This window comes from Pseudorca crassidens, chromosome 1, assembly GCF_039906515.1.
Source record: "Pseudorca crassidens isolate mPseCra1 chromosome 1, mPseCra1.hap1, whole genome shotgun sequence".
Lineage (NCBI taxonomy): Eukaryota > Metazoa > Chordata > Mammalia > Artiodactyla > Delphinidae > Pseudorca > Pseudorca crassidens.
Genome location: NC_090296.1, coordinates 28,523,492 through 28,551,292, shown reverse-complemented (window position 1 = coordinate 28,551,292; position 27,801 = coordinate 28,523,492). Strand labels below are relative to the sequence as shown.

General features: G+C 41.7%; 1 protein-coding gene across 7 annotated transcripts in view; it reads right to left on the bottom strand.

The window, feature by feature from the left end:
* The window catches only part of AREL1 (apoptosis resistant E3 ubiquitin protein ligase 1), a 43,764-nt gene that overhangs the window by 8,238 nt on the left and 7,725 nt on the right, over positions 1-27,801 (bottom strand). For 2 of the 7 annotated variants that reach the window (XM_067730144.1, XM_067730132.1), the window contains exons 2-13: positions 16,922-17,242; positions 12,966-13,026; positions 11,908-12,134; positions 10,735-10,972; positions 7,112-7,281; positions 6,688-6,868; positions 6,241-6,488; positions 4,051-4,128; positions 3,135-3,276; positions 2,902-3,023; positions 1,485-1,560; positions 848-957 (exon numbers count right to left, since the gene is read on the bottom strand). In XM_067730144.1, coding sequence (XP_067586245.1) covers positions 848-957; positions 1,485-1,560; positions 2,902-3,023; positions 3,135-3,276; positions 4,051-4,128; positions 6,241-6,488; positions 6,688-6,868; positions 7,112-7,281; positions 10,735-10,972; positions 11,908-12,134; positions 12,966-12,981 — 1,608 coding nt within the window. In that variant the 5' untranslated portion in view covers positions 12,982-13,026; positions 16,922-17,242. The remainder of the gene's footprint in view (positions 1-847; positions 958-1,484; positions 1,561-2,901; positions 3,024-3,134; positions 3,277-4,050; positions 4,129-6,240; positions 6,489-6,687; positions 6,869-7,111; positions 7,282-10,734; positions 10,973-11,907; positions 12,135-12,965; positions 13,027-16,921; positions 17,243-27,801) is intronic. The other 5 variants (XM_067730149.1, XM_067730140.1, XM_067730162.1 and 2 more) reach the window with 4 other exon arrangements.

Sequence of the window (27,801 nt, the reverse complement as noted above, 5' to 3'; positions counted from 1 at the left end):
CTTCTCTACTCCACCTAGTCAAAGATCTCGTACAGGGGCTTCCCTGGTGGCACAGTGGTTAAGAATCCACCTGCCAATGCAGGAGACATGGCTCAAGACCTGGTCCAGGAAGATCCCACATGCCGTGAAGCAACTAAGCCCATGCCCCACAATGATTGTAGAGCCTGTGAGCCACAACTACTGAAGCCCACACTCCTAGAGCCCGTGCTCCGCAACAAGAGAAGCCACCGCAATGAGAAGCCCGTGCACCGCAACGAAGAGTAGCCCCCACTCTCCACAACTACAGAAAAGCCCGTGCACAGCAACGAAGAGCCAACACAGCCAAAAATAAATAAATAAATAAATTTAAAAAAAAGAGAGAGATCTTATACAGAGTTCAGTTGCTTCAGGTATGTTTTTTTATTTTTATTTTTTTTTTGTGGTACGCGGGCCTCTCACTGCTGTGGCCTCTCCCGTTGTGGAGCACAGGCTCCGGACGCGCAGGCTCAGCGGCCATGGCTCACAGGCCCAGCCACTCCACGGCATGTGGGATCTTCCCAGACCAGGGCATGAACCCGTGTCCCCTGCATCAGCAGGCGGACTCTCAACCACTGCGCCACCAGGGAAGCCCTCAGGTATGTTTTGAGAAAAGTGGCTTAATTATTAAAACACTAAGGAGTAGAATAGCCACTGTATTATAATGCTTTTAAGTTATATATTCATCTGTCTGCATTTTCTCTTATTTTTCAGATGAAATAATGAAGGCAAAGAGGAGGGAGGCAATCTGATTAGTTCAAACTCTTATTAGTCTCTTCATTATAACACAATCCACATTTTCCTCCCACCCACGCGGAAGTCACAGACTCACTAATGCTTGGTTGGTGTCACTGAATCGGGTGAAGAGCTGATTGGTGGTGTCAAATAGTGCTTTGCAGATTAGCTCAAACCATTCCCGGCGAGGCCCTCCCCAGTCCAGAGCTGAAAGTATAATAAAAATAAAAAGTGACTCTGGCCTACCACCTCTTATCACTTTTGTTCATTTATTCATCATTTTATACTCTCCGATCCTTACTTCCTGCATTCCACCACCCTGGTGTCCCCCATTCCATCCCACCTCAGCTATGGACTTTTATTGAAATCCCCTCTTTCTGTAGGATTAAAGGTATTCTGATCACTAAGCTAATGCCTCCTAGTGTGGGGATACAGATCAGAGAGCCTAGGAAACTGACATTTCTCTACAAAGGTTACTTTACCCTTCTGCTTCAAACTCTCCCTCCAAGTCCCTGTATGTATGTGCTTTACAAGGTCTACCACGCTATTAGCCATTAAACGCCACCCTTTTTGTCTTGACTCATGACTTCTTTTTCCCAGGGAAAAAGAAGCTGGGGCAGGGGTGGCGAGTATGTGTAGGGGGGTTGTTTTTGTTTTTGTGGATGCGGGGTAAGGAGACAAGGAGGAGTGGGAAGGAGAGTTAAAAAAGATGAATATGAAATTTCAAAACTGACCTTCTTCGTCCTGAAAAACCACTTCAAAGTTCTTGCTCCAATCTGAGATGGAGAAATTCCGAGTGGCTTTCAGAGACTGAAAAGCAGTGAAAGAAAAAGAAAGGAAACTGTCAGAACACTGGCCAGTCTCTCTTGGGTGTTAAAGACAAAAACACAAGAACATTGCCATTGTCCATGTAATAACCACAAGTACCTGGAGGCAATATATTACTCATAAATAAGCTTTAATACTACAATCTTATATTTATTTTTTTATTTTTTATTTTTTATTTTTTGCAGTACGTGGGCCTCTCACAGTTGTGGCCTCTCCCGTTGCGGAGCACAGGCTCCGGATGCGCAGGCTCAGCGGCCATGGCTCACAGGCCCAGCCGCTCCGCGGCATGTGGGATCTTCCCGGACTGGGGCACGAACCCATGTCCCCTGCATCGGCAGGCAGACTCTTGACCACTGCGCCACCAGGGAAGCCCACCATCTTATATTTAAAATGTAAATATCTCCAGAAGAAATCTAAAATTAAAAAAATAATCTAATTCATATTTATACCATTGCCTTACTGGAAAGTTGAAACTTCTTTTTTTAATAATCCTCATTTTATTAATGAGAAAACTCTTAAATAAAGAAGTAACAATGGCTCAGATCAGTAAGCTGTCAGCAAGAGAACCAAGGAGTCTTGGTTCAGTAAAGTACAGTAAAGTGAAGTACAGTCAGTAAAGTACAGTCTATCCACTAGACATTTTTAGCCACAAGGCTAGGTTCAGAACAGGAAGCCATGCCACAAGGAGAATGTGGCTGAGAAAAGGGGTTTCCAGCAGCACCTACCAGAGCTAAATATCACAAACACTTTCTGGACAGGGACCAAGGCCTTCTCATTCTCAAGGAACGTAAGAACTATGCCAGTGTCTATGTAGTGGAGTCAGACACACATCAGGCGTTCCTTTTCCATCAGGCCAGAGTGACAACAAAAATCATTTCCTTTTAATCCCACAAGAGCTCTTCTATTCCTGGGATTCAATAACAGGAACTTTCTTCTATAACAACAACTTAACACCTGCCCTTAATGCTTTTAAGTTAAATAGTCATCTGTCTGCATCTTTTCTTATTTACAGATGACATAATGAAGGCAAAGAGGAGGGAAGCAATCTGATTAGTTCAGCCTAGTAAGAGTTCCATGAAATTGTTCAGGAGCTAGTTCAGTCTGATCTTAAAGCCAAAGTGTCAACTAGTCTCTCCTTTCGATAACATACCTCCAACAAATCTGCCCCAAATGCAGTACAATCAAATGCATAGAACACCATCTTTAATACGTTTAAAGGAGAGAGAGATGTGGGTTTCATAAAAAAGATAACCTGCGGAATATAACCAAATATCACAGAGGTTTCTAGTTGGAAACTTTTGACAGGGATGAAACTTTACGCACCGATTCCAACAAGGCATGTCTGCTGACCTTCAGGGTGACTTTGGAATGTGGTCTTTTCATGTGTACCTGCCGAAGCTCTCTCTGGAAAAAGTTCACCTTGTCCTGAAAGGTCTCAGAGCCTCCTAAGGAGCAGCAAGATCCATCATGATTAAGCCTCATTATAAGACACCTGTGCAGGCACCCAGATATCTGGGGTCAATGCCTACCCCAGCAGAATCCCTGTCCAAACTCACCTAGGTTTTTATGGAGTGAGCGGATGAACGTGGCCGCTAGGATGTTCCTCTCCTTACAGCTGAGCTCCACAGGAGGCTGAATGCCGTCATCCACCACCAGTGTGAGCAGCTTATGGACAGGGTCAGGGCCAAGGTACGAAAACTAACAAAAGGAAAACAAAGAAAAGAAAAGGAGTTAATCTATAAAGCCCTCACATCCAGCAAAAAACCTTCACATCCCTGCCCTTCTGACCAACCAACAGAAACAAGTTAAGCCTGTTTTCCCCAAGTAAGTACCTACCAGGAGTACATCTCCTTGTTTTTCACCTCAGGGCTCTATGATTCAGATTTTATTTTAAATTACTCGAGTCACAGAGACCACCTTTAGTAAGGATCACAGGCAACACTACAGACTTTCCAACATAAAATATAAGAAGGGTAAAAGCAGGAAGGATATGTGAAACAGCAAATGAGCACCTGAATAGGTTGGGCAAACTGGCTGGAGGAAAATGATTTGCCTTTAGATTCCAAAAGCTCAGAAGAGTTTAAAACAAAAAAACCCCACTTTTTAAATTTTTAAAAAAATTTTTTTAATAGATGAGACTACTGGTGCTAAAAGAGCTACCTCTGGCACGCTGGGAAGCCAAACTCAGGTCAGAGTTACCAGCACCCTTTCCATTAACTTAGTCTTAGGGACAAAAAGATAACTGTTGAAGTATTCTGACTTGCTACCAATTGCTGTTTCTGTAGGCACGTGTCCTCCTAGAACTACATCCTTCATGAGGAGGTAACAACTCTTTCTTTATCTGGCAATAAATCCTGTGTGCACAATGAGAACTTCCAGAAACCACAAAAGTCCTTCAAGGAAAAAAGAAAAGGTTGAGACGTTGGAGGCTGAAGCCTGCTCTACATGAACCGGATGTAAGGTTCGACTTACTTTTGTTCCTGGGCACACTCGGAAGGTATAAAGGCGCCAGGGAATGATTTTCAGGTAGAACTCCTTCACTGAGAATTGCTGGAGGACCAACATATAGAAAATGAAGTGAATGATAAATAAAGAGGTTCTATTCGAGTATAGTAATTCAAATATCAGCCCCCATCTACATTTCTCATGATAACCCTTTTCCTCTCTGAACAAAGAAGATAATTTAGGACTGAAATCAAATAGAAAACATCAACTCTATCTTAAAACAAGCAAATTTAAAGTATTATGCTCACCATGCAATTTCACACAGATATTTCATAATCTTAATACTCAAGTCTTACTACCATTTCCAAATATCTGATATCAGGTTTTCACTTTATAAGTAGATAACACTTCACCTAGAAACAATCAAAATCTCCTTCTGCTTAGCCAGATGCTGCTCAGAGAGACTTCTTCCAAGTCAGTGGACAGGGAACACCAGTGGCCCACGCCCACTGCTTTATCTCTATTTGAATGGCACCAAGGATTTGCTGGGGAAGAGGGGGTTGGGGATGGGAGGAGTCTCATACAAAAAAGTTCATAAAAATCCTTTATGTCAGAATAAAAAGAGGTCTGTTGCCATTTACAATAAAAGAAAAGACAATGCAATAACTTTTTAATCTAAAAAAAACCCCTGGGCTTCCCTGGTGGCGCAGTGGTTGAGAGTCCGCCTGCCGATGCAGGGGACACGGGTTCGTGCCCCGGTCCGGGAGGATCCCACATGCTGCGGAGTGGCTGGGCCTGTGAGCCATGGCCGCTGGGCCTGCGCGTCCGGAGCCTGTGCTCCGCAGCGGGAGAGGCCACAACAGTGAGAGGCCCGCGTACCGGAAAAAATAAATAAATAAGTAAATAAAAATAAAAATAAAAAAAACCCTGTGGGGCTTCCCTGGTGGGGCAGTGGTTAACAATCTCCCTGCCAACGCAGGGGACGCGGGTTCAAGCCCTGGTCCGGGAAGATCCCACATGCTGCGGAGCAACTAAGCCCGTGTGCCACAACTACTGAGCCTGGCTATAGAGCCTGCAAGCCACAACTACTAAGCCCGCGTGCCACACTACTGAAGCCTGTACGCCTAGAGCCTGTGCTCCACAACAAAGAGAGTAGCCCCCGCTCGCCACAACTAGAGAAAGCCCCTGTGCGGCAACGAAGACCCAAAACAGCCAAAAATAAATAAATAAAATAAATATTGAAAAATAAATAAATAAATAAAAATTTTAAAACCCTGTTATCTGAACATGTAGTAGGTCAGACTTTTTTCTTGATTTTTAAAGAACTCTTCATTAAAGAAAATTTCAAACACATACTAAAGAAGAGAAAACAGTACAATGAAGTCATCACCAGCTTCAACAATTATCAGGTCACAGCCAATCTTGTTTTATCTCTGCCTGACCATTTCCCTCTGCCACTCCCCCAGGCCAAATTCAGGCTAGATTTTTAAATGATGAATAATGCGTAGCAAAGTGTTCTAACGTAGAGCAGGGTTAGAGCTCCGGTTTGGCTATGCAATTACAGGACAGGATTAGAGCTCCGGTTTGGCTATGCAATTACAGGAATGTAATGGGATGTTTCGAGAGTCTCATTTTTCTGAGGTCTGTATGAATAAGCAAAAGACAAACACTAAAAAAGAAAACCCCTAAGACAAAGCGCCTCTTAGCTCAGGGGCCTTGGGAAGTTCACCTCCTTGACTCTGCCAAAATGTCTCTATTCCAATCCTGTACATGGATCATGACATCTGTGGTGGTTTCACAAATCACTGAATGAAAGATCAAATTATTCTGAAATAGTACAAGGGTCCAACAGTAATTTTTACACTAGTGAGAAACTGTTAATGGTTAAAAGTAGCTTTCTTTAAAACTCTGAGAGCCATGCCTTGAAAAGTCTTCCCAGAAGCAATCAAACAGCAGAAAGTTACAGGTGCTCTAAAGTCCCAAGGCACAGACTCTCTAGACAGAGATGTAAGCCAGCCAAACCAGACATGGGCAACAGAAGAGGAGGCACGGCCTTCTGCTCAACTTGAAGCAGCCTCCTCAGTTATCCCTGAACCCCAACACGGCAATGACCTCGCTCTGATTCTCAGACTGTTGCTTTGTGGATTTTGTAACCAAATACCAATTACAAGCAGGCTTGGTGGGGGGGAGGGGGGCGGCAAGAATGAGAGTTCCAACCTTTGGTGACACGTAGCAGTACACCTTCTTAGGTTTCTTCACCTTCTCAGGGGTGTGACACTCAGAGGGTGAGTCTTCATCTTCCTCCTCCAGAGCCGTGGAGGGCCGGCGCTGGGCAGAGCTTGTGTGCATGGGCGGGAGGTGCCACGGCGTGCTGGTGCAGTTGGCAGCATTATACAGATAAGCTTCAAAGTAAATGCTCACTCCTGAGGTGGACACATTGCGTTCGACAATATTCCTCTCATTCTCTGAAGTATAACAAGGAATAAGGTTTAAAGTGCAAGACAGGGGAGAAAGTTACCTATCACTAGACCTTTAGTCCACAGAGCTCTAAACCAAGTTTGGCTCAAATATCTAATATTTGTGGGGTTGGTCAGAAGAATGCAGACGTGCAAAGAACAAGTGGCCTGAGAAGAGGACTAAATCACAGCTCTTCTCTCAACTCACCACTTAGGACAATAATGTCAAATTCGCCATTATTGATTGGCTGGTTTTGGTATGAAATGCAGGCATGGAAGCAGCCTCGAGAATGCAGGGTGAGCCGCAAGAACACCTGGCAGGTCTGCCGGTTGGATGTCACTGACTTCTCAAATGAGACACCAGTGCTCTCTTCTTCCGGAGGACCGAGCTACAGGAGGAAAACAAAGCAACATGAACCATACATAATTTTCCCTGTTTCACAGTAATTTACTCCTACAAAGAATTTTCCTATCTACGAGCTAATCGAAGTCTCACAGTTACTAATGAGATAGGTATTGTCAGATGAAGGAAGGCAGGCACAACAGTCAGGGAGAAGGAGATGGATGGAAGTGAACTAGAGAGGGTGAGAGTGACAGGTGGGAGCACGCAGGGCAAGATGGGAGCCTCTTACCTCATGAATGGACAGACTGTAATTGTGCTCATCTCTCAAGGACGTGGAATTGTTGGTAGGGTTGTCATACTCATCTCGGGGCACTATTTGAAGAGTGTGTGGCTGCCCACAGGTCAACACGAGAGTAGAAAAATGGCACACAATTTTGGTCTTGGAAGGAACCACCATTCCTGGAACAAAGACAGTGGAACATAACATCAGAGAGGTGATTTTTAGGGCACAAAGATCTACTCAGTCAGTGAGTCCTGGAAAGCTGGGTGCCAGCCCAGTTCCTAGGGATAAACAATACCATTATGAGGCAGAGAAAGAGAAAGAAAACAAAGAGATTAATTCAAATGAACTTCTGGGAACTCATTTTTACAAATTCCTAACCACTGCAAGCACTAAACAAAATGACAGAAAAACTTGGAGAAAACAGAACTGAGAGTTATAGATATAGTACCAAGAACCCCCCCTGGGAACCTACAAGTGAAGCAGGCCTTAAAAATAAGTGAATAATTGCAAAATAAACAAACAAACTCGAAATATTTAGGTGCAAATCTAGCAAAACACGTATAAGATTTGTATGTTGAAAACTACAAAACGCTGATTAAAGAAATAAATTCAGGACTTCCCCGGTGGCGCAGTGGTTAAGAACTTGCCTGCCAATGCAGGGAATATGGGTTCAAGCCCTGGTCCGGGAAGATTCCACATGCTGTGGAGCAACTAAGTCTGTTCGCCACAACTACCAAGCCCACGTGCCACAACTACTGAAGCTCGCATGCCTAGAGCCCGTGCTCCGCAACAAGAGAAGCCACCTCACTGAGAAGCCCACGCACTGCAATGAAGAGTAGCCCTCGCTCGCCACAGCTTGAGAAAGCCCACGTGCGGCAACGAAACCCTATGCAGCCAAAAATAAATAAATAAAATTAATTAATTAAAAAAAAAAAAGAAATTCAGAGGCATACCATGTTTATGAATTCGAAGACTCAACATAGCAAAGATGTCAATTCTTCCCTAATGATATATAATTTTAACACAATTCTTACCAAAATCTCAGCAAGATTTTTTGGTAGATTTAGACAGTATTATTCTAAAATTTATATGGAAAGGCAAAGGATCTAGAATAGCTAAAACAATTATAAAAAAGAAGAGTAAAGTGGAAAGAGTCAGTTTATTCAATTTCAAGACTTATTGCATAGTTGTGTAATTAAGATTCCGGTATTGGTGGAGGGACAGACACACAGATCAATGGTGTAGAACAAAGAACCCACAAATAGATCCCCACAAATATGCCCAACTGATCCCTGACAAAGGTGCAGAAGCAATAATAGGGGAAAGCTAGCCTTTTCAACAAAAGATGCTGGAGCAACTGGACATCTATAAGAAAAAAAAAATCTTGGCCTAATATACAAAAGTTAACTAAAAATGGATCATGACCTTAAATATTAAATGTAAAACTAGGAAACTTTTAGGGAAAAAAACATAGGAGAATATCCTTGGAATCTAGGACTAGTCAAAGAGTTCTCAGATACCAAAAGCATGATCCATAAAAGGAAAATAAATTGACTTCAGCAAAATTAAAAAGTCTTGCTCTGTGAAAGACCCTGTTAAGGGGATGAAAAGGAAAGCTAAAGCTTGAGAGAAAATATTTGCAAACCACATTTCTAACAAAGGACTTACAGAACTCTCAAAACTCAATAGTAAAAAACAAAAAATACATTTAGAAAATGGATGAAATACACGAAAAGACATTTCGTCAAAAAAGGGCACACAGAAGGCAAATAAGCATATAAAAAGATGTTCAACATTGTTAACCACTAGGGATATGCAAATTAAAACCACCATTTATAATGGCCCCAAACTGAAAACAACCCAGATGTTCTTCAACTGGTGAATGGTTAAACAAAGTATGGTATATTCACACCAAGCAATACTACCCAGCTATAAAAAGGAACCAACTACTGATATACTCAACCTGGATGGATCTCCAGAGAAATATGCTGAGTGCAAAAAAGGTACGTTAACCAAAAGGTTACATATGTTATGATCCCATTTATATAATATTCTTGAAAAGGCAAAATTACAGAAGTGGAGAACAGATTAGTGGGCTGCCAGGAGTTAAAAAACAGGTGGGTGAGGGAGGGAAAATGGGTGTGGCTGTCAAAAGGCAACATGAAGGATCTCTGTGGTGATGGAAATGTTCTGTGTCTTGACTGTATCCATGTCAATAACCTGGCTGTGATACTGTACTTTAGTTCTGTAAGATGTCACCACTGGGAAAAGTGGGTCAAGGTACACAGCATCTCTCTGTATTATCTCTTACAACTGTAGGAAAATCTAAAATCATGTCAAAATAAATAGTTCAGTTTTAGTTTAAAAAGAAAAGGGCTGGTACACATTGTAAGGATATGAACTGTTCTCCACTGGCGGCAAGGAGGCAAGGTGAGGCAACTCCTTTTCGTGTGGAAAGGAGTCTGTGAGTGAGTCACTGAAGCAAAGGAGGAAATACCTGGAGAGGGAGAAGGCTTGGGAGCCACCTTGTCCAGAGGCTTCCTCTGTTATAAGAGAAAGAAAACTGAGGACCTTTCATGCAAACATATGCAAATCTTCTCAAGACCCCTCTTGTTAGGTTTGACTCCCAAAGTGGACACCAACCTGGCTAGTATCTAATGACACCGTCAAAAGGAAGCCAAGGCAGGGCAAACAGGGCAGCCAGGGTCTCAGCACACTAAACGGTATGTTGCAGAACCAGGAGTTAGAGATTATACTTTTAGGCTTTAAAGCACATGAACATCTATTATCTGGCACAAAGGACACAAGGGGGTAAAAAAAAGTTGAGATAGAGGCCTCAATTCTTAAGATGCTAGAAGCTTGGGCAGACACTCTTCAGTAAGAAGTAAAACACATACTGGCAGCAAGGGTAGGATTAGGGTGATTTTACTTGAAAAGGTTTCAAAAATCAGAAGACTTTACCTTTGGTCTATTCTGGCACCCTCACCCCTTAAGAACTTACCCGGCTGGTGACACAGCAATTCCACTCCTGGAGAAATGAAAAGATATGTGCACACAAAAACTGTACACAAATGTTCACATCAGCATTATTCATGGTAGTCAAAAGCGAAAACGACCCAAATGTCCATCAACTGATGAATGGATAAATAAAATGTGGTATATCCATATAATGTAATATTATTTAGCAATAAAAGAAATGAGGTACTGATTCATGCTATAGCATGGACAAACCTCAAAAGCATTATGCTAAGTGCAACAAGCCAGTCACAAACGGCCACATATGTTATGATCACGCTTTTATGCAATGTAAATGGCAGAGTGGTACCCAGAGTATGCAAATCCACAGAGGCAGATCAGCGGTTACCTAGGGCTAAGGGATTTGGGGAAAATATGGAGTGACCTGGGTACAGGGTGAAGGGTGATGAAAATGCTCCAAAATTGACTGTGGTGATGGTTATACAAGTCTACAAAGTTTTAAAACCACTAAATTGTGTACTTTAAATGTACGAATTATATAGCATGTGAATTAAATCTCAACAAAGGCACTGTTTAAGAAAAGAAGAAGAAAGAAAAAGAAAAAGGAAGGAAGGAAGGAATGGAGGGAGAGAAAGAAAGAAAAAACAACCTACCAGGCTGAAAAATCTTGTAGTAGGGACTATAGGCCACGTTTAATCCACCAAGCTTCACTGAGATTTCGTACCGCCCAGCCCTGCGCACAGTGAAGGCCACCTTGACCACGTTGGAACTGGGCTCCTGGAGGACTTCCTGGGTCACTGGAATTTCCACTGCTAGCTCAACATGAGAGATGTGAACTCTTAGTCCTACAGGCCGATGTGCAGGAAAGGGCTGCCCGTTCTTATAGAATAACTGCGGTGGGGAGAAGAGGGACACCCATTATGGAGCAGGGGGAGAAAATCATTTCCTGTGTTACTTGAGAGAGTGTGAGGAGGGAGGTGACTGGTAAATCTCTGTATCCACCCACTCCTACAGTCCTGCTCACACATGAGGGAACAAATTCTCTCAATGCTTCAAAGAAAACCATTAAGTCACGAACAAATTCTTAATGTATTCTGAGGAGAGGGGAAAATACACCATTGAGTCCATTTCAGCTTGACACTTCTGAACCACAGATGCTGCCTACCCTGTCTCACTTGCCCTTTTTTCTTATATTATCACTGCTAACCCAAACGTAAAGGTAAGTCAGTGGGTACCACTGGCACTGAGTGAACAAAAGCACTAGGCAGGGCTAGTGGGGTTCAGACTATGGAGCTAAGCACAAGACTTCAGTGGAGAAGTCATTGCAGGGGGCAGCAAACTTTCTGCAGAGGGCCAGAGAGTAATGCTGTTGGTTTGCGGGTCATACACAGTTAGTTACTCAACTGTGGTGAACTCCTCAAACGTGAAAGCATACACAGGCAGTACAGGAAGATGAATGGGTGTGGCTGTGTTCCAGTAAGTCTGTATTTATAGAAGCAGGAAGTGGGCCTGATTTGGCCCTTGGGCCATGGTTTGCCAACCCCTAATCTGTAGCACCTACTCTTTTCAGTAATATTTTTCTCACTTTGAAAATGTAACATTAAGCTTTATACTTCTTCCAAGCTAAGCACCTATTAAACCAAAATGATAGAGAAATGTATGACTCTTCAGATGTCAACAATTCCCAAGTTCCTGGGGGGTGGGGGTGGGGAGGTGTTGGAGAACATGAACGTTTCAGGCCAGCACCACCAACAGACTGAACTGGATTCTGGAAGGCAACTGACTCAGAAACCCCCGTGGGTACGGAGACAGAAACATTCCCTTACATGCACTCGGAAGGCCATGCTGTGGCCCACCTCATAGGGGTCCTTCCAATCCCAGGAGACTTTGCATGACCGGGGATCCAGGTAATTTCCCCGCACGTAGTCATATATAGTCCGGTCCCCTCGGCGTTCTCGGTCCTCATTCTGGAGGAAGCTGACTACACGTGCGGCAAGCTCGAAGAGGAACTTAATTGTGAAGAAGAATGCAACCACAGACACTGTGATGCCACCTATGTAAAAGAGAACACACACACCACCCGCCAGTTACACATTACAGCTTCTCACTGTGGAGCAAGCAAGAATTCCAAAGACACCCTCCACTGGGTCACTACCTCTGTGGGTGAAGAGAGGAACTTCCATACCAGGGTCCTCGCACCAAATCCCACCCATTGCCTGTTTTTGTAAATAAAATTCTACTGAAACACAGCTCCACCCACTTATTTACTGTTGTCTAGGGCTGCCTTTGCCCTAAAGCCGCAGAGTTCAGTAGTTGTGACAGAGACTGTATGGCCTGGGAAGCTGAAAATATTTACTCTTTGGCCCTTTACAGAAAAAGATTACCAACCCTTGTTCTACACCATGGTCCACATACGATGCCTACCCCCAACCTCCCATCATGTACTGGGTCCTAACATAGTAAAAAGAATGTGCACTCTACTCTCTCCATTTGGAAGCCTTCCCCTTCCTTGGTCACTTGGCAAAAGCCCTCCCCAATCCCTGCCACAGTTAGGGGTTCCTTCTTCTGGGCTCCCTCAAACTCCCGTGCATGCATTCATCTATTATAACTTTTCTCCCCCTTCATGTTATGAACTCCATGGAGGCAGATTTTTGCCTTATTCGACTTTGACTCAACAGGAAACAGCATCTGGCACTGGCCATAATTACTCAATAAATATTTCCCAAATGAATGAATAACACTGCCAACTCTGTGAAGGTACATTCTGGCATGCCTGGAAGTATTTCTAAGTCTATTTTCAAGGAGAAAGGGGGAGGTAAGGAGGCAAAAAATGATATAAGCAACCCTAACAAAGAAATAATAGAGAGCTCTTTCTATAACGTACCAATGACGTAAAACATCAGGTCCCTTCAATGCCAACAGAGAGCCGAGGATCACAGCTGCAGCTGCAGAAGAAAACTTGTTTAGTTTTTCCTCTAACTCTTCCTTACAGATGTCTCAGAGAGAGACAAAGCAGAGCATGTGGCTTGAGCCTACCATCTCCAGCCTTACTATCCCTGATCTCTCTCTAGCTTGACAGGTGCCCTACAACATTTCAGAGAAAGAGAGACCATCATTCCCCCTCCTAAAGACTTCCAATCTACCGACCACCCTAGGAATACCACAAACAGCCACTTCTAGTTACAAAATGTAATAGCATGGCTTTCATCTTCTTGGATCCAGGGCCCCAGGACAGTTTACCTCCCCCATGCAAAGTGGTACTAATTAACACAGGCAAGGAAGATAATGGAGTCACTTTCCCCTTATGTTTGCCTTCTGGAAGTAATTCATCTAAGTAGAAATAGTTATATAAAATGTTTAAAAGGATTATTACCATCATGTTGGTATTATGTAATTAAAATGAACTCTGGGTCATCCCAATAATAAGCAATGGGCATGTAAGAGAAATCATTTTCTTTTGCTGTTACCAATCAGACAAACTAACAGGCCCTGTGGAAGATGAGCTCAGCAGAGAGGCCAAGGAGAGGAAGGAAGCAAAGGAGGAGACTGTACTTCTCATCCTAAGTGATGCCTGCCAAAGTCAGAACAATTCAAATAGGGGCCAGAGTCTGAGGGGAAACTTACACTGTTTTTAGACTTATCTCCAGAATAAGACTTCAATCTTATTACTCACTTGAACCACTCACGGTACTGCCAAGGAAAAATGCAATGCCCACTGACATTCCTATCTTATCACTGAGTTTTGACCTTAGCATAGACTGTACATGCTCTCCAATCCACAATGCACTAAATTCATTCTTTCTTTTCAAGTCAATATATATTAAGGTTATCAATGTTATCTCAACCCAGCACCTTTTATCAGCACTAATATATAACTTAGAGACAAGACAGCTGAAAATTTCTATGCTCAGATTTGGGAGGGACCAAAACAACTTTTTTTTTTTTTTTCCCCAACCAAGTGTGCTTTTATGTCTGATTATGCTGGGAAAATTTAAGAGAAAGAGTGACCAAAAATGGCCATTAGATCCTTTGATAACAATATATCCAATGGAATCCATAGGGAGTAGGTAATTTGAGGAATGACCATGTCAAGTTTCATAGAAATCCCTATTTACACTGGTGTCCAAAGTCCTACCAGAAAAGAAAGCCACACAGGGAACATTAGCACTGTCAATACACATGAATTAAGTTGCTCTCCAGAGGACAATATACTACCTCAATATTTGAGATCACAACTAGTGAGCCTCCTTCCCAAACAAGAATCTCATCTCCTGGGACCTTATGCTGAAAAGCTGCTATCATCTCTCAAAAAGCAACTCTCTGTGCCTTATAGGATATACTAGGTGACTTGGTGGAACCGAAACCAGCAGTTTAATTGTCTTAAATACTCCCTCAGTTGGACGTCATTCAATCTGATCCTGGACATGAACATTTAGCCCTCAGTAAAGTTACAGCACTCAGTAGAAAATGAAGTATATGTAGGTGATGTTACAGACTTGTGGTCTTAAGTCTCTTACTCCTTAGAGGGATAGAGCAATGCTAAATTTATGGCACACATCATGAGGGCTGGGAAAATTCCTATGTACTGTCTCTGACAACCACAACAACCTTTTCTGTGAGAGGCAGCTGACAAGCAGTAAGTCAGAGCCTGGAGACCAGTTCCAGGGCTGCAACTGTGTGACCTGTCTAAGCTTCAGAATTCTCATTGCCGTAAAAAGAGATGAAGTTTAATAATTTCTATGACACCATCTCCTTTAGTGTGACAGGACTTCACTATAACTCTCCACAGCCATCAAGACTGTCAAATCAAACAGTAGAGCAAAGAGAATAATATAGAGGATGAGGGCATGACTAGACTACAGCTAGACCACCTGGGTTCAAATCCGTTCTCTGCCACTCACAGGGTAACCACGGACAACTTATTTAATCTCTCTATAATCTGCCAGTTTCCCTATCCATCAAATGGGGCTAATATCTGTGCGTACCTCACTGGGGTGTTGTGAGGATGAAAAGAGTTAACACATGTAAACAGCCTAGAATGGTGCCTGGCACACAGTGAGTTCTCAGTTTTAATTATTATTATAATTATTATCAATAGTAGTAGCAGCATCACTACTCCTTTGTGTCAGAGCCAGTAAGAAACTGAGAAAACCTCTCTATTGGTCCACACTTCATTCAATGAGAAATGCATCAGAACTACAGAAGGCAAGGTTTCTCTTACCATACTTAAAATCTCTGCCTATGTGGGAGTTCTTTAAACTTTTCTAATTTTATGTCTGAAAATTTTTATAATGAAGATTTTAAAAATTAATACTAAAATAACTCATCCAACAAATACTGAGTACCTACTTAATACGCCAGATACTGGGGGAACGGTGTGGAACAGCCATAGTCTTTCTTGGTCCTTGTGGCTGATAATAATGAACTTGACCTTGTTAAGTCCTTGTCCATTTTTTCCCCATTCACTTGTCACTCCACCAAATCATCACCACTGATCTAGATCACCTAGACCTTTTCCAAAAGGTCAATTCTACATTTCTACTCCAATTCCCTTTATTATTTAAAACTCAGCATACCAATTATTACTTTTTTCCAAACTCTCCTCTCTTCTCTGTGAAGCCTCCTTGTGATCAGGGAGTCAGCTCTGTCAATTCATCACTCATTGATGTGATCTTTATAAACTGTCCCACTTCTCTACAATACCTCTCAAAAAAACTCCCCAACAATACTTACCCATCTCTCAATTTTACCCATGGTCACATTCTAAACTTGCCTTCCTTCTGCATTTTCCTCCTTTATGGATGCTATCACAAAGCTTCCATGCCTTTGTCTTTGAGTACAGGGTTTCCTTTTAGGGTGACCCCTCAAATCACTTTTATTCCAGATTCACCTCTTCTGTAGGCATTTTCTGTCCTCTTACTGTACCTGTCGTGCCCTCTCTGCCCTGTCTCTGCTCCCACCCCACCATAACTTACAACCCCCTTACTGAGCCACCTACCACAGGCCAAACAATGTACTAGGTGTTTTACATGTTAGCCCAAGTAATTGTCACCAATACAACTTGGTAAATAAGCATTATTATTCTTATTTTAGAGACTTGAAAAAAAAAAAAACCCTAGGCTTAGAAAAGTTGACTTGCTGAACATCTTCCAGCAGGTTAAGTGACTCAAGCCTGTCTAACTCTGAAGCCCAGTGTTCTTAACCTCATATAACTGAATCATGAAAAAGAGTGGAGTCATAGGGATAGTGAAGTATTTGGGAAGAGAAAAGATTTAAGAAACTGGTAAAAGAAAGTGTGAAAAGCATTACCCAATCTTACCGAGGATAAAATTAGAAAGACAAATGCTTACGGCCCCTTTTTAAATCTTTTGAAATAAAAATAAAACGTTACAAAGGAAAATGGAATGCAGTACCAATTATCTAATGCAAAAATATCACTTGCTTACTAAAAGATCCTGGGCAAGTTGCTCAATACTACAGAACTTTGGCTCACAATTACCTACAAAAAAGGAAAGGGGAAATGTCTCAAGGGAATGTTAGAAAGTTGATTGATATACATATTCTAAAACTCTTTGCCCTTTTTTTTAGTAAAAGATTTATAATTACAATATCAAATAAATTTTAGCCCTAACATTGAAGATTGGTTGTGAAAAAGTCTATTCCCAGAAATGGAGAATTGATTTCTTCATACTCAAATTTGCTCTGCTGGGAGCAAAGTCAATTCCAACTGCAGTTGTGCACGTCAATGCTATCCCCTGCTGAGAGGGCTTAGAAACTGGTCACTGAGTCCATGTTCTACATCCCAATAATAAGTAAGTCTTAACTAGTCTGTCATCTTACCTTTAAACGAGGGCCCATGTTCTGAGAACCAAGGGGAGCACACCTATCCACCAAAGCAGGTAACTTTTGGCCACTTTCACCTTGTCTTCCAACTTCCACGTGAAAGAAAACAGCTGCAAGGTCAAGAGAAAGTGTCTGTCCATCAGACCTTCAGCGAGGGTGTGTCACAGAAGCAGAGGGTCAATGTTTCTGGAATGAACTGCATGAATTCCACGGTGGAGAAATATAATCCCAAAATATAACATCCCTGGACTTCTCTCTAGTGCAGGGTGCAATTGGCTGCCAAAGGGTGCATCTGTTCTGCTGTCTCGGAATCCTACGCTACAAAGAAAAAAAGAGTCAGTGGAATAGATTTTTATCTCTCAAAGAGAACCCCCAGAAAACAACAAAGAGGAGGTATAGAATAGACAATGGAAACCCTGTGGCACTAAAAATAACCAAGGGCAGGTAATCTCTGACCAAGTTTTCCCAATTAAAAGTCCGCAAGAAAAGCCAAGGGGCGATCTCACGGGCTTAGCTGCGTCACTCCCCAGAAGAGAGCTCCAGCACTTCAGTGGATTCCAACCCTTCAGCAGATGCAGAGTAGAGCACAGATTTAGAGTGAGCCTCGTCACAACCACACACCCAGTTTCACTTTAATGGGGCTGGGAACAAGGTGAAGAGAAATGAAAGGAGAGCACAGGCAGGGCTTGGCTGCAGAGGGCCTTGTATGCCCTGATAAGGAATCAGGTAATACTCAGCTGGAAAGAGGAAACCACCAAAGAGCTTTAAAACCCAATCAGTCAGCCTATGCAGTCTGCTCCCTTTGTACCCATGTATGCATTTCCAAGACACGGTTAAACAATACTGACTTTATCTTTAAAACAGTAAAATTTGCTACTGTGAGTAAGGGGAAAATTTTTGTGAACATTCAAGATAAAGTCACTGAGTAACAAAGTTCAGTAAAGTCAGTCTGTAACTCAAAGATATTCATGAACTAAATGTAGCAGAAAGGGGTTTCTGGCAAGAATAGCCGCCATAGAACACATGAGAAGAAACTACTGATCAGTAAATGAAAAGAGACAGTCCCTTTCCACGTGGCAGGAACTGTTCTCAGTGCTTCATGTGTATTAACTCACAACCCTAAGACACAGATACAATTATCCCTATTCTACAGATGAGGAAACTGAGGCATTTTCTCAAGGTACTTTCTCAAGATTACACACAGTACATAGTAGAGTTGAGTCAAACCCAGACAACCTGGACTCAGACTCCATGCTTCTGATGACCACTCTACTGCTTCTCTATCATGGGAGACCAAAAAAGAAAACACAAAATGCTAACAAGACCAGAAGAACAGAATGGGTGAAAGCCACCAGATCAAACAAGTTGTCAAACTTTTATAATTAAAAATAAATAAGTATGTGTAATTATTTTAAAATATGGTGATAGACTTGCCAAGTACATCAGCCAAAACCTGGGTCAACTAGCAATTGGAACCAGTTTAAAGGAGCCAGAAACAAGAGAAGAACTGCATAAACTATAAGAGATCCATTAGAATGCTATATAAGCATTAAAAAAATTACACTTTAAAGGAATATCACAGTGAATCACTCACAAATAAAATGTTAAATGAAAAAGCAAGCACAAACTTATTTACATATCATGAGCCCAATTTTTAAAATATTATATTACATACAGAAGACTGGAAGGAGCAACATAAAAATGTGGTCATCTCTAGGTGTTTTGAATTATAGACGTTTTTATTTTCTACCTGTACCTTTTAGTATTTTCCAAATTCTTTTTTCTGGCTGTGCCACACGGCATACAGGATGGATCAAACCTGTGCCCCCTGCAGTGGAAGCACAGAGTCTTTTTTTTTTATTAATCTATTTATTTATTTATTTTTGGCTGTGTTGGGTCTTTGTTGCTGTGCACATGGGCTTTCTCTAGTTGCAGAGAGCGGGGGCTACTCTTCGTTGCGGTGCACAGGCTTCTCATTGCGGTGGCTTTGCGGAGCACAAGCTCTAGGCGCGCAGGCTCAGTAGCTGTGGCGGATGGGCTTAGTTGCTCCACAGCACGTGGGATCTTCCTGGACCAGGGCTCGAACCTGTGTCTCCTGCATTGGCAGGCGGATTCTTAACCACTGTGCCACCAGGGAAGCCTGAAGCACAGAGTCTTAACCACTGGACGGCCAGGGAAGTCCCCCAAATTCTTAATGATGCGGGAACACATAAAAAGTTTCTAAATACTCTTTTTTTTCTCCCTAAAAACGCAAGTTACCCTTTTTTTCAAATAAGGAAACAATATTTCTGTTTGTTTGTTTATTTATTTACTTAGGCTGCGCTGGGTCTTCGTTGCTGCGCGCGGGCTTTCTCTAGTTGAGGCGAGCAGGGGCTACTCTTCGTTGCGGTGCGCAGGCTTCTCATTGTGGAGGCTTCTCTTGCTGCAGAGCACAGGCCCAGGCGCGAGGGCTTCAGTAGTTGTGTCACACGGGCTCAGTAGTTGTGGCTCTCGGCTCTAGAGTGCAGGCTCAGTAGTTGTGGCGCACGGGCTTAGTTGCTCTGTGGCATGTGGGATCTTCCAGACCAGGGATTGAACCCATGTCCCTGCCTTGGCAGGCGGATTCTTAACCACTGCGCCACCAGGGAAGTCCTCAGAGTCCATACTTTTACAAGCTCCCCAGGTGATTCCTATGCATGTTAAAGTTCAGGAAACATGGTCTAGACTCTAGAGCAGTCAGCTGAGAAGGGACCCAATATTCTGCATCTCTAACAGGTTCATAGGTAATGTTGATGCTGCTGGTCTGCAGACCATGCTTTCAGGAGCAAGGGTCTATTGCAGGAGGAGTTGGCAAACTACAGCCTGCAGGCCAAATCCAGACAGCTACTGGTTTTTGTTTAAAAAAAAAAAAAGTTTTGTAAAAGAAGAATAAACACAGCCAAGTTTATTCGTTTACATTTTGCCTTTGACTGCCTTTGAACTACAACACAGAGTTGAGCAGTTGCAGCAGAGATGTATGGCCTACAAAGCTTTCCTATCTGACCGTCTACAAAAAAACGTTTACCAATCTCTGGTATAGATGACTTAGTCTTAAAAGTACATAAATGTGTTGTATAAATGAACTCATTTTTATATATCAAAAAAGCATAAAAATCACTTTCTTCCAGTTCTACTACCCCTTCTTAGGAAAAGGGCTATAAAACTGGCAACATTATGCAAATGTTTCTCCTGGCTAATTTCAACTGTTATTTAATAGTTTTATGCCTTCCATACTCCAAATAGGAATTTCATACAATCATTTCCCAAGTACGTGTTTCATATAATCATGCTTGGATTTCATCAAGGCTATAATTTCCTGAAACCAACCAGTACCTCAGGGACCAAATACTGTATCTGGGTTTCTAAAATTACTACAATACATACTGAGTTTCTACTTTTACAGTGCTATTCTAAAAAACTGTGACCTACTGTATAGCACAGGGAACTCTACTCAGTACTCTGTAATGACCTCTATGGGAAAAGAATCTAAAAAAGAGTGGATATATGTATATGTATAACTGATTCACTTTGCTGTACAGTAGAAACTAACAACATTGTAAATCAACTATACTCCAATAAAAAATTAATTAAAAAAAGAAAACTATGTGAAAGTCCACTTCAGAATTCTGGTGCATAAAGAGATAGTGGCAGCACATAGGAGTTCCAAATATCAACCACTGAGTCCCACAAAGCAAGACAGGACAAAAGAAAGACGTTCGCTTTGTTAAGATGTAGTCTCCAGCGTTCTCTACACAGAGAAGCACCAGCCGCAAGTCCATGGAAGTCAAACTAAAAAAAACAAATCATTCAATTAAAAAAAGGCCCACAAGTTAGAGTGGTCCAACTAAGGAGGTTCCAAGAAACAAAGTGTACCAACAGACACTTTAGATTATTAGTTTATATTTTCCTTTGCTTAATTTCACCCTTGGTTTATTCTCCCCACCCCAAAATCCCACCATAAAAGACTGCCTTCCCCCATCAAGTTTATACTCTTGAGATATTTATACAGTTGTGTATTCCTGCTACCTTGGTTCAGCCAAGTTATGCAATTTTCATTTCTATCCGTTCCTCATCCGTCAGCCCCTCCAGTCTCTTAATCATTCCTGTGGGTCTTCTGTGAACTCTCTCCAGCTGGTCCCCAGCGATCTGGTAATGAGGTGCCTCCAACTGACTGCAGCCTTCCAGGAACAGCCTCGTTAGTCAGAACAAGATGAGCTCACCCTCCTTGGTTCCGTGACATAATACTCCTGACTAGACTATCCCCCAAAACAGAAAGCTAGAATGCTGCCGTATTAGACTACAACCCCATTCCATGCTCCCCAGATGTGGGCATTGGGGCATGCCAGAATGTGCTAGAAGACAGAGGATAAATGGACACATTCCCACTGCATCTAGTTATTAGAGGATGAGGTAGTGGGGAGAAAAAATATTCTCATGTTAAAACAAACTCATAGATAATAAAATAGAATGCAAAATATGCAAGAATTCCTAAAGATAAAACATGGGTAGGTTCAAAACGTTCATATATATTTTGTAGTTGAGGCAGAAAGGCTCCTTGGGGCTCTGTTCCCAGCCCCCAAAGGGTTACATGCCCGCTATCCTCTACCATTAGAGGTACCTGAGCCGAAAATTTGGAAAAACACTGCAACCCCCCCTCAACTGTTGATATACTACCCCGTTACCACCCATTTCATATACTCACATTTTATTTTTTCTGCTATGTTCCTCCATCCCTAGATATCTATATTTTCCCTTAGCTTAAAATTATTTGCTGGGCTTCCCTGGTGGCGCAGTGGTTGAGAGTCTGCCTGCCGGTGCAGGGGGCACGGGTTCAAGCCCTGGTCTGGGAAGATCCCACATGCCGCGGAGCAACCGGGCCCGTGAGCCACAACTACTGAGCCTGCGTGTCTGGAGCCTGTGCTCCGCAACAAGAGAGGCCGCGATAGTGAGAGGCCCGCGCACCGCGATGAAGAGTGGCCCCCGCTCGCCGCAACTGGAGAAAGCCCTCGCACAGAAACGAAGACCCAACACAGCCAATCAATCAGTCAATAGAAATGCTGTAGAATTATTAAAAAAAAAAAAAAAAACCCTCAGGGGTTAGTTCTGTGAAACACTGCATATAATTATAAAAAAAAATCATTTGCTAAAACTTTGTGTTTTAGCAAATTCACTATAATTCACCACCAACATCTTTAGGTTCTTCTGTATCATTCATTCTTCATACATTTCATACTTGTTGAGCATCTGTGGCATGCCAGACTGTGTGCTAAAAGCTAAGGTCACAAGAATAAATAAGACGGGGTCTTTTCTTAACCTCCACGAACCCTGTCCAATGTGGGAGCTGGACAATACAACGTAGCAAGTACCACAAAAGAGGAAAAAACAATATGTGGAGGGCAAAGGAAGGAGAGAAGTAACTTTGCCTGAGTGGGGAAGTGTTCACATGAGTGGCAAAGGGGCTATTACTTAAGAATGAGTAAGCATGTGCCAGGCAGAAAGAAAAAAAAAAGTACCACTATCCTAGGTAGAAGCAGCAGCATAAGTAAAAGTACTGAGTCGAGAGAGAGTGATAAAAAGTTAAGCATTACAAAAGCAAAGTGTTTAGAAAACCACCTGGGCCATACAGGGTGACTGATTCTAAGTACAGTACAGTGCAGTGGTCAAGAGCATGAATCTCACAATGAAGCAATCCTGGACAAGCTACTTAGCTTATCTACTTAGCTTATCTTCAGTTGCCTCAGATTTAAAATGGAGATGCACCCAGAAAAGAAAGGAATTCAGCTGCGCTTGGGAAGCAAGACTTGGAATATAAGGGAAGGGAGGACCAGCTGAGACTGGCAACTAGACCCGAGAGCCCTGGGGGATACGGCTTTATGTGCAAACCAAGCTGTGGGGGTGCCAGGTTATGATGGTGATTTATGCCCAAGCAGCCCAACCCAAATAAATGAGGAAGATGGCACAGAGTGTACCTGAGGGAACTTGGTTCAGCCAAGTTATACAGTTTTCATTTATATTCATTCCTCATCAGGAAAGATGAGAGATCCAGAGAAATCTCATTTGGAAACAACCACAGCAACAATCCAAAATAATAAGCTTTCTGGATTTCTTTTTCAAGTATAATGATAAAAAGAAGAATCCACCTGCACTGAGAACTTACTATATGCCAGCACTGTTTGAAGTGTTTCATATATTATCTCATTTAACTCTCACAGCAACCATATAAGGTAACCATATTATTATGCATATTTTAGAGATTAGGAAACAGAGGTACAGAGAGCTCAAATAACTTGTCTGTAGTCACTAAGCTGACAACTGAAGGAACCAGGCAGTGTGATTCCAGAGCCTACCCTCTTACCCAGGAATACTGATGCATCAAGAAGAACCTCCAAAAAGGGGCGGGAGGGAAAGACATTCTTGGGATAGGAAGAATGAGAGCTCAGAAATATTTAATTTGTAATTTTAAAGGAATATGACTTCATTTTATTAGACTCTAAGCAACAATGACAACAAAACCACAAGAGATGTTTTTTTTTTTTGCGGTACGCGGGCCTCTCACTGTTGTGGCCTCTCCTCTTGCGGGGCACAGGCTCCGGACGCGCAGGCTCAGCGGCCATGGCTCACGGGCCCAGCCTCTCCGCGGCATGTGGGATCTTCCCGGACCGGGGCACGAACCCGTGTCCCCTGCATCGGCAGGCAGACTCTCAACCACTGCGGCACCAGGGAAGCCCCAAGAGATGTTTTTTAACTAAGGGAGTAAGAGGATCACACATTTAAAAAGAAGTAACTCTGGGGGCAATGTGAAAGAGACTCTGAAGAGAAAGACAGATCAATGGCTGATAGACAAGAGGATACTGGTCCAAGGGAGCTACTAGGCACTGGCTGTGATGTAGAGAGGGAAGACTAGCATATGCTTTATTTCTGTTAGAAGCAACAGATTGGTGATCTGCAAGGCTGAAAAGATCAAAGAGAGCAAGAAGCCAAGGACAAATCAGGATTTTCTATGCTTGGGAGCCTGGATGAATAATGGTAGAGAATTAAGGAGGCAGAGCAAATATGTAAGGAAAGTAATGAGTGCAGAACTGAACATGTTAAGTTTAAAGTGTCTATAGGATATCCAGTTGAGTATATCCACAAGATGAGTGGAAATCAGCATCTGAAGCTATAGATACCAGGATCCTGAGGGCAGTTAAAAGACATGGAGAATGGGAAAAGACTGCCAGAGAAAGGAGGCAGACCAAGAAAAAGACTAATCATAGAAGCCTGAGGGGATCAACGTTAAATATACCCTGCCCTTGCCCCCCAAAAAGAGCTAGCAAATCAAAATGAAAAGAAACTCAGAGGAGAAAAATTGTATTGGGGTGTCCAAAAGGTTCATTTGTTTTTTTCCATAAGATGGCTCTAGTAAGCACTTAGCTGTCTTTAACTTCACTTGAAACAATTTTGTTAGATTGTATGTGACAGCTGTCATATCAGTGTGCATTTAAAAAAAGACTTATCAAAATTGGTGATTTTTTGTGTAGCCATTTTAACATTGAAGACAGAAGAAAAAAAGGAACATTTTCGGCATATTACGCTTTATTATTTCAAGAAAGATAAAAATGCAACTGAAATGCACAAAAAGATTTGTGCAGTGTATGGAGAAGGTGCTGTGACTAATCAAACGTGTCAAAAGTAGTTTGCAAAGTTTCGTGCTGGAGATTTATTGCTGGACAATGCTCCACTGTTGGGTAGACCAATTTAAGTTGATAGCAATCAAATTGAAACAATAATTGAGAACAATCAACGTTATATCACGCGGGAGATAACCGACATACTCAAAATATCCAAATCAAGAATTGAAAATCATTTGCACCAGTTTGGTTATGTGAATCACTTTGATGTTTGGGTTCCACGTAAGTTAAGAGAAAAAAAGCTTCTTGATCATATTTCTGCATGCAATTCTCTACTGAAACGTAATGAAAACGTTCCGTTTTTAAAACGAATTGTGATAGGCGATGAAAAGTGGATACTGTACAACAAAGTGGAATGGAAGAGATGGTGGGGCAAGCGAAATGAACCACCACCAACCATACGAAAGGCCAGTTCATCCAAAGAAAGTGACATTGTGTACATGGTGGGACTAGAAGGGAGTCCTCTATTATAAGCTCCTTCCGGAAAACCAAATGATTAATTCCAACAAGTACTGCTCACAACTAGACCAACTGAAAGTAGCACTCGACAAAAAGCATACAGAATTAGTCAACAGAAAATGCATAATCTTCCATCAGGATAACGCAAGACCGCATGTCTCTTTGATGACCAGGCAGAAACTGTTAGAGCTTGGCTGGGAAGTTCTGATTCATCCGCTGTATTCACCAGACATTGCACCTTCCGATTTCCATTTATTTCGGTCTTTACAAAATTCTCTTAATGGAAAAAATTTCAATTCCCTGAAAGACTGTAAAAGGCACCTGGAACAGTTCTTTGCTCAAAAAAGATAAAAAGTTTTGGGAAGATGGAATCATGAAATGGCCTGAAAAATGGCAGAAGGTAGTGGAACAAAAGGGTGAAAATGTTGTTCAATAAAGTTCGTGGTGAAAATGAAAACTGTGTCTTTTATTTCTACTTAAAAAACTGAAGGTACTTTTTGGTCCACCCAATAAAAGTAATTTATTGGAGGCAAAAGGAAGTGACTATTTCTAGAAATTGATGGTCAACTGTATTAGACCGAGTAAAGATTTAGGCCAGAGGGGGAATTCAAAATCAGCCCTCAAGTTTTTTTTCCTTAGTTATTTAGAACTCTCATTCTCTGATCTAGCAACTTCTTCAAATAAAATTTGTATTTTATTTCCATCTGTTTTCATTAATAATATTAACCTCAACTTGACCCAACGCTGATAACTAGTAAGCTCTTTGCAACTCAGTTCAGTGATATTATTATTTCAAAATTATTTTAATGCCTATAACAAATTCAGATCCAAACTAATTTAAATCCATTCTCTAATCCTATATAAATGACTGGTTAAAAAAAATCTCTTGTCAAATCTCTTGTCAAAATCAGTTTCACTGAAGTATAATTTATATCTAGTAAGTCACCAATTTAGAGCATACAATTAAGAGTTTTGACAACTGTATAAGGTTATGATATAAAATACAATCATGATACAGAACACTTCATCATCCCCAAAAGTTCCCTCATGATCCTTTGCAGTCAGCCCCCTCCTCCACCCTCCTGCACAATCACTGATGTACTTTCTTTTGCTATAATTTTGCCTTTTACAGAATGCCACAGAAATGACATCACATAGAAAATGTAGTCTTTTGTGTGTGACATAACACTTTTGAGCTCCATACATGCCATTACTTGTATCAGTTGTACATTCCCCTTTACTGCTGGTAGTAGTCGTCCATTATGTGGACGTACAACAATTTGTTTATCCATTCACCAGTACAGGACATTCTATCCAGGCTGGGGCTATTATGGGTATACATTCAAGTACAAGTGTAATGTGGACACACGTTTTCATTTCTCTTGGGTAAACAGCTAAGAGTGCGATTGCCAGGTCGTGTGGTTAGTATATATTTAATCTACAAGAAACCGCCAAACTGTTTTCCAAAGCGGCTGTACCACCTTGCACTTCCACCAGCAATGTATGGGAGGTCCCGTTACTATACCCACTTATGCTTGGTATTATCAATCTTTTAAATTTTACCCATTCTAATAGGTGTGAAGTGGTATCTCACTGTGGTTTTAATTTCCCTAAGGACTAACAATATTGAATATCTTTTCATGGGCCTGTTGGCTATTTATAAAGCTTCTTTGGTATCCAAATCTTCTGCCATTTTAAAAAACTGAGCTGTCTTCTTACTACTGAGTTGTAAGAGTTCTTTATAAATTCTGAATACAAGTCCTTTATTAGATATACATTCGGCAAATGTTTTCTGTGGCTTGCTTTTTCATTCTCTTAACAGTGTTGTTTAAAGAGTAACAGTTTCTAATTTTCCTAACTTGATGAAATCCAACTTATTAATCTTTTTCTTCCTTTTATAGTTTGTGCTTTTTCATGTCTTATTTCTTTAAAAAAATCTTTGCCTAACTCAACGTCACAAAGATTTTCTTCTATAAGTTTTACCTAAAACTTTTGCATAAGAAAATCTCTTGTCAAAGTTTTCTTTAAATTTTTATTTATTTATTTGTTTGTTTGTTTATTTATGGCTGCATTGGGTCTTTGTTGCTGCACGCAGGTTTTCTCTAGCTGGGGCAAGCGGGGGCTACTCTTTGTTGCGGAGCACAGGCTCTAGGCGCGCGGGCTTCAGTAGTTGCGGCACGCGGGCTCTAGAGCGCAGGCTCAGTAGTTGTGGCACACAGGCTTAGGTGCTCCGCGACATGTGGGATCTTCCCAGACCAGGGCTCGAGCCCGTGTTCCCTGGATTGGCAGGTGGATTCTTAACCACTGTGCCACCAGGGAAATCCACTGTCAAAGTTTTTAGCAAGGTTTTTTAAGAAATACCTGCATTCCATTTATCTCATCATTAGTCACACAGTTTTATTATCCCTTTGTTTCTTTCAAAATCAACTTCCCACATTAAGAACCACTATTTAAGTTATAGTCTGTTTCAGAATTGGAAAGATTTTTATCTTTTAACCGATGTTCCACTTCTTCAATCTAATAAAGGGCATTTCTAAATGTAGGCAAGATCTTAGTCCCTCAGTTCTCCTCAAATGACATAAAATTTCTGGACCCCTGATGCTTGTTTTTAAAAGTAATTCTACATTTCTTAATTCAATGTGGATTCCATTATATCAGTCTCTTTCAAATAATCCAGAGTTCTTCAGACTCAAAATTAAATGAATAGTATATATAAAACTATTCTATGCC